The following is a 6,702-nucleotide window of genomic DNA, read 5'->3' as shown; positions in this document are numbered from 1 at the left end:
TATTTTCAGTGTACTCTGCCTTTTGTTTCAATATTAATTCCACTGCTGGGTTTTCTTGGAGTTTCAGTATCGCAGCCATAGCAAAACCTACTGTTCCTTTTTGTTAGCAATTCCTGCAAATGAAATGGCCAGGTGTGGTGGCACATGCCTGTAATCTCAGAACTCAGTAGGCTGAGGTAGGAGGATTGCTGTGAATTTGAAGCCAGCTAGACTACAAACTAGTTCAGTGCCAGCCTAAACTTCATAAGGAAACCCTGTCACAAGACAGTACAAAAAAACAAAACCAAAAACAAAAGATTGCATGCCAGTGGTGTTCTAAGACAGAAGAGTGTAATGCCACTTTCTCTGCCTTCTACCAGGCTGAGACAGACTGCACAGGTGGACTGTGTTTCCTATCAAGCAAACTCACTCCTGGCATCTAAGCTTTCAGGGGTGACCATAGGACCCTGGCTATATCAATTATGCGCATTTCTCCTGAGGGACAGAGTAGCTAGGATGCTGGGTCCTACAGTAAGTGGACTCACCTGTGCCCTGAAACCCAGACTTCCCAGAGACCCACAAGCAGTTGGGAGGCCCTGATCTCTGTGTCTACAGGATGGTCATCACTTGCTGCTCGAGGAGCCTTTGTGTGGCCCTGCAGTTCTGGGTATCTGCCTGTCAGCTATTGCTCATAAATCTCTTTGCCCATCTTTCACAGGCAAGCAAGAGTGCTGGGGAGACTGGGGGCATGAGCACACCCAAGAGCAGGCTCTCCTCAACCTCAGGAAGATGGGGAGAGATGCTTGTTCTTGGTCTCTATGTCCCTTCGGGTCTTACAATGACATGGTTCCCACCCATACCCACCCTACTCCGATCCACCACCCTTCAAAACACTCAGTGACCATCCTTTCCTTTATACATCCCGCTTATTACATGGGCTGCCAAAGCAAACACATGTATATCGCATTTATTGAGTTCCCCATCTTGAGAATCATGGTGAACTGGCCCTGCAGTTGAGTTGGACTTTTGGCTTTCCTGAGGCTGCTAGGGTGTGGGCACAGGTTAGCAGGACTCTCGGCTCAGTCCTGACAGCAGGGCCAGGGAAGCATAGAGTGCGCAGGTGGGGCCTTGGGCTTGAGGCTCCCAGTGTATCTGGGGGGCGCCCACCTGCAGCTCCAGACCACATTCCTCCAGCAAGGTCCACGATGGTGCCTCCTCTCCCCAGTTACTCTCAGAGAGCCTGGGGGGCAGGGACACATCACTCTGCTTTTGCCATGGGGTGCTCTGTTCTAAGAGGTGGTCCACCTATTAAGATAAGGAGCACTGGGCCTAAGCCCCTGAACATGAAACACTTGCCCATACCACCTTTTCCAGAGGTACCAAGAGCCCTATTTCCTCCTCCACGTGGTGCCTTTCTCACCAGCTCAAGTTGTGTTGACAGGTCCCCTTTGTCCAGCAGCTTAGCCAGCAGCTGTTGCTGGGTTTCACTCAGTGCTGGGGAGAGACCTGGGCTGAGAGGATATTTTGGAAGTCCCAGCAGGGAACCCAGTCCTTCCTTTTGTGCTATACATATCTACCCACCCTAGGAGCTACTCACCACTCAGTGCCCCCAGAAGGTAAAAGACAGGGGCAGCAAGTTCAGGCACCAGCATCCGGGAGGGGAGCACCAGGCATTCAAGGATGTCATCTGCTGGACCATGCAGAGGCTTCACCTGCCTGGCGCCACACAGACCCTGTGCCAGCTACAGTAGAGGTGGTGGTGAGCCTTGGCTGGTTGGGGAAGACCTTGTCCCCCTGCCCGCTGCCACACCACTCACCAAAGCCTCTAAGTCCTCTAGGGCTGAGGGGTCGCACAGGATCTTCTCCAGGTTCAGCAGCAACTGCTGCCTCAGGTCCCTCTCCATCTTCTGCAGTTCTGCAGAGCCAGCTTCCACCTCTGTGCGCAGGCCCTGGAAGTCTTCTGTGATCTCCCATTTTTCAGAGACACTATCTGCATGGGACAACACTGGTCAGGAAAGGCACGCTCATGGAGAGGAACCTGTGGGAGTACCAGCAGTGGTCAAGGGGTACTGACCTGTCAGGAGCCTGAAACGCTCATGGATGAGTCCCAACACTGAGGAGAGGCTGAAGGTATGCTGTGGCTGGCTTCCTGGGAAGGATGTGAGATGGGAAGGGAGGACTGGGCTGCTCAGTGCTTGGAGGGGTCCCTGAGCCAGAGAGTACTGAGGCTTCCCTGGGCTCCCAGTCCATACCCTACCCCACTCCTAACACTGACCACCCAAAGAAATGCAGGAGACCAAGCGGTCCCACCATAACCTGCCACCACACTTGTTCAGAGGCTCTGCTCAGAGGCTACCTAGCTATGCTGTTCCCTGAGCATGAGAGATATCCTCAGTGGTAAAAGGAATAGGCTTATCTCACTGGACAGTCTGGGCTAGAGGTCCTCAGGTCTCACCTGTCGAGGGTGGCGGGAAGGTCCTCTGCTTCTTATCTGGGAAGTGAAAGATGCCTGGCAGCAGGTCAGAGCAGACAGGGAAAGGCAGGTCGTTGGGTTGCCTCTACCCAAGGGGCTTCCCTGCCAAGTGAATTCCTGCCCCAGTCACCCACACACCAGAGCACAGCTAGATGCCCACAATACTCTCTCCTCAGGCCTCCTGCCTCTGCCATAGAGCCAGAGCCCCAGAGACACACCCAGTCCCTCACTCACTCCAGTCAGTGTCAATGACCAGCTGGGCCACCCGGAATGCAATGATGCTGCCTGCAGGGATGGTCACTGTATTCTCCTGGCTGAAGTGGCCCTCACCATCACCCTGAGGGATGGATACAGGTTCAGGGCTGTGTTCTGGGTTCAGAGTTATAGGCATGGGTTTGGGTTGGGTACTGGGGACAGGCTTGCCATTGGTGGTGGCCAACTCAGCCTTTGGGAAGCTCTGGTTCTGGTCAAGTATGGAGCTGTGAGATCTCCTGGAAGGGTCTGGAAAGAATCCAGCCCTACTGATGCCGGCACCCTGGGATGTTGGTCTAGCCTCTCCTACTCCTGCTGCTGTCATGGGGTCAGGCAGGGCCCAGGGCTGGCCACACACCTTCAAGCACATGGCTGCAGGCAGAGCACATTGGCCTGAGCCCTCCAGCTTGCGAGTACAAGAGACCACCACCTCCTGTTGTATCTGCACCACTTCCTTCACCACATACACGTCGTCCCTGCGACTCCGAAGTTCCTGTAGAATCTTGTGTTCTGGCTGCCGCAGTCGCCTGTAGGAAACTCACTGGGATGCACCCACGACAGACTGGCTTTCCTCTCCAGACCCCACGAGTAGGCAGGGTCCAGCAGGGAAGCCATCCAGAGTCCGCATACACCAGGCATAGACATATTTCCTGAGCATACCTGATGGTGTCTAGGTGGGTACGAGGTGGTGAGAGGAGGTTCAGCGGGGAGACAGCACCCTGGGGGTGCTGTCCATACTCCACTCCCCGTCATGCTGTGTCCCTACCACTCGCTTCTTACAGCAGCCTGTGGACAGGCTCTGCCCACCCAACCCAGCCCTCAGGATCACTACTGGCAACTGGCCCACGTAGTCTCCTTCCTTGACGACCCACCATCAGCCACAGTACTCCCTTACCTCTGGGACTTCCCTACTCAGTGCTCACACAGACGACCTCTGGGAATTGTCCTAACGCACTCCTGTGGCCTTCCCAAGAACCCAGCTACTTTGGTTCAGAGGGCCTTTGTCCCCTCTGGGACTCACCTCTCTTGTTGCATGTGATCCCAGGTGTTTGGGTTCACACTCAGGGTGCACAAGTTCATTGAGGTGCTGGAGCTGCCAGACACTGCAGCCCCACCTGCGATCTTCCCTTGTCCTGGGACTGCCACCTCCACTTTGCCCTGCACCTTCCCGTCCGTGTTATCACAGATGTGGATGGTACTACCACGCTCCAAATCTGAAGCAAAAACAGATTTGAGGCCCTGTCCCACCGGCTATGGCCTTGTCCTGCCCCCTGGTAGAGGACACGGACCACTACCTTCTTCTTCCTGACCCAGTGGGCTCTGTCTCAGCGTGAGTTTGGATACCTGGCACGGGGACATCAGGCTCCAGGATGTCTTTGATTGATAGATTGACAGAAGAGTAACGGGGTTTCCAGAACCACGAGCTTGGGGGCTTCCTTCTCAGCAGCGAATAGGGCCGGAAGCTGGAAGAGTTCTGAAGGCTGTCTACGGGGATGAGCTTTCCGCTGCGGTCTAGCTCCCAGATCACACGCCGGACCACGTCCTCGAAGGCTGAAGGCATTCTCTTGAGGAGGACAGATGGGTCGGTCAGTGCTTGGATGCCTCCAACACAGGGAACTTCGGTCCTTCCAAAGTGGCCTGTGGTATTGGGGGGAGCTGCAGTTTGACTGGCTTTGGGATCTGCTCTGGAGACTGATGAAACACACTGACAGATATGACTGGATCAGGGTGGCATGGCCTTAGGTTCTAAATGGACCCCCGTCCCTTCCTCACCTTCTTTCTACTCTATTCCCTCCTCTGTTCCCTGGCTACTAGGAACTAAGCAGCTCTGCTCTGCCATCCTTTTTGCCATGAGGTCTCTGCCTTGGAGCTAGCCAATCGTGTACTGAAACTATGAGCAAAATTAACTTCTCCTTTAAGTTTTGGGTGTCAGGTATTTTGTCCAGTGATGGGAAAGCTGAGTAAAACATGTCCCTATCCAGATAATACTGGGACACATTGTGAGTGGCAGAAAGCTCTTGCCCCGAGTACTACCCAACACAGAAAGAAACATTGTCTACTTTGTCCCTGAGCCACTGTTTGTCTATCTGGGCTAGAACACGCCAGAATGAGACATTGCTCATAGCCCTTAGTGGGATTCGAGCTATCCACACCAATGTTGTGTGGTGGCCAGTGGTAGCCCCTCACAGCTAAGGGCTATATATCTTGTAATGCCAACAGGCTTGTGGTAGCTATTGTGGTCAGTGCCCACTCCTACTACAGCCTTTTTCCAGCTGAGGAGCAGAGAGAAATCCCCACCTCCAGGAACTTGATATAGAGCCCCATGGACAAGTCTGGTCAGTGTCCTCCAGGCACTCCTGTGCCCACAACTCCGTGAGCCAGCTATCCAGGGCTTAGACTTCAGAGGCCTGGCCCAAATCTGGCCTGCACCATACACCAGGGCCCTGAGTAAGTGCTGGAGTAGCCAAGTGCGGGGGTAGCCAGACTGGGAATCTGCTGCAGATGGGGGGGGGGGGCTGCAATAGGTCTGGGGTGCCTGTAGGGCTGCCTTCAGGGTCAAGCCCAAATACAGCCTGCCAGCCGTGTGTGGAGCACTGGGCAGCCTTCCCAGAATCTGGCGAGCGCCCTCTGTATCTGGGGTTTCTGGGCTTCCCAGAGCGGGTAGGATGGGGTAGGGGTGGGAGGAACGCACAGGGAGTGCTTGCTGCGCCCGCGCTCGCGCACAGCTCACCTCGGCCGGTACGGTACGTCCTGGAAGCGAAGGAAGCCAGGCAGCGAAAAGGGTCTCGACGCCTACTCAGCTCAGGACCCCACCCGAGATCACACGCCGACAGCAGATGTCCGGACCCAGAAGTGAAACCGCAGCCGGACGTAGCTGAGCGCCGCGGGCGCCCTCCCGGAACTAACTGCGAGCCCGCCCCGAGCCTGCCTCGTTTCCTTCCTCCTAGTAGCCCGGCTGGGCTGTAGGAAGCCCGTCTTCTCCGGAATGGAGAGCCTTTGCCACAACTGGTCCAGGTCCTAAAACTGCATAGCGCTCCAAAGATGCACAAAATGTACAAATTCCCTGCAAGCACGTGTAAAGATGCTCAGCATCCCCAGCACCAAGCAAATGCAAATTAAAACCGTAAGATAGTATCACACCCACTAGGATCACTCTCAGGCTGTCACATAAAACAAGTGACACGCAGTGGCAAGAAGACGTGGAGAATCGGAAACCAGGGTACATCGCAGGTGCGAATCTGAAAAGGTAGAGCCGCTTCGGCATAAACCCAGTAATTCCTCAAGCAGGTAAACAATTTACTGTGTCACCCTGCGATTTCATTTTTGGGTAAATACTCCCCAAAAATTGAAAGCAAGAGGTCAAACAAATACATGTTTATTCATGATAGTTGAAAGTGAAAATTGAAAAAAAAAAGTGAAAATAACCAAAATCTCCATCAATCTATGGGTGAATAAGAATATAGTAGCCAGGTGTAGTGGTGCACACCTATAACCCCAGCACTCAGGAGGCTGAGGCAGGAGGATCGCTGCGAGTTTGAGGCCAGCCTGGACTACAAAATGAGTTCAAGTCAGCCTGATAGTGAAAACTAGCCATATAGTGAAAACTTGCATCAAAAAATAAATAAATAAAAATAAAATAAAACGAAAAATAAAAAAGGCAAATGCATACTATCTCTTGCACAATTATGTGTGTGCAGAGCTCAGGGCTTCATGCATGCCAGGCAACAAGCAAACACTCTACCACTGTACTGCCCACATGGAATATTGTTTAGCAACTGAATGAAACGCTGACACATTGTATGAGGTAGATTATTCTTGAAAACATTGTAGAGATGGGGCTATAGCTCAGCAGTACAGTGCTTGCCTGGCAAGAAAGAGATCCTCAGTTTAATGCCTGGTACTAAAAAATAAAAAAAATAAATTCACAGAGTTAAAGAAGCCAGACACAAAAGACCACATGCCATTGAGTGCATATATGTTGGGGGGGCACATGCCTG

At 53.1% G+C, this 6,702-nt stretch overlaps 1 protein-coding gene across 6 annotated transcripts; it reads right to left on the bottom strand.

Annotated features, from left to right (window-relative positions):
- Positions 1–930: 930 nt before the first annotated feature.
- Gsdmd (gasdermin D) lies at positions 931–5,600 on the bottom strand. Of its 6 annotated transcripts, none has more exons than XM_063231187.1 (11): positions 5,436–5,594; positions 4,049–4,268; positions 3,726–3,918; positions 3,063–3,231; positions 2,687–2,789; positions 2,435–2,488; positions 2,054–2,128; positions 1,797–1,969; positions 1,577–1,721; positions 1,400–1,473; positions 931–1,284 (listed from the first exon to the last, which is right to left on the bottom strand). In XM_063231187.1, the coding sequence occupies exons 2-11, from the start codon at positions 4,263–4,265 to the stop codon at positions 1,042–1,044; spliced, it is 1,446 nt and encodes a 481-aa protein (XP_063087257.1). In that variant the 5' UTR covers positions 4,266–4,268; positions 5,436–5,594; the 3' UTR covers positions 931–1,041. The 6 variants fall into 6 exon arrangements, with proteins under 6 accessions (XP_063087257.1, XP_063087258.1, XP_013001155.2 ...); XM_063231188.1 differs by having other exon boundaries at positions 2,435–2,470; XM_013145701.3 differs by having other exon boundaries at positions 2,687–3,231; positions 4,049–4,342; positions 5,436–5,600.
- Positions 5,601–6,702: the final 1,102 nt, after the last annotated feature.

Source organism: Cavia porcellus, unplaced genomic scaffold, assembly GCF_034190915.1.
Source record: "Cavia porcellus strain 051 isolate PalLab524CR breed Dunkin Hartley unplaced genomic scaffold, mCavPor4.1 scaffold_19, whole genome shotgun sequence".
Taxonomy (NCBI): domain Eukaryota; kingdom Metazoa; phylum Chordata; class Mammalia; order Rodentia; family Caviidae; genus Cavia; species Cavia porcellus.
This window is presented reverse-complemented; position numbering and strand designations above follow the sequence as displayed.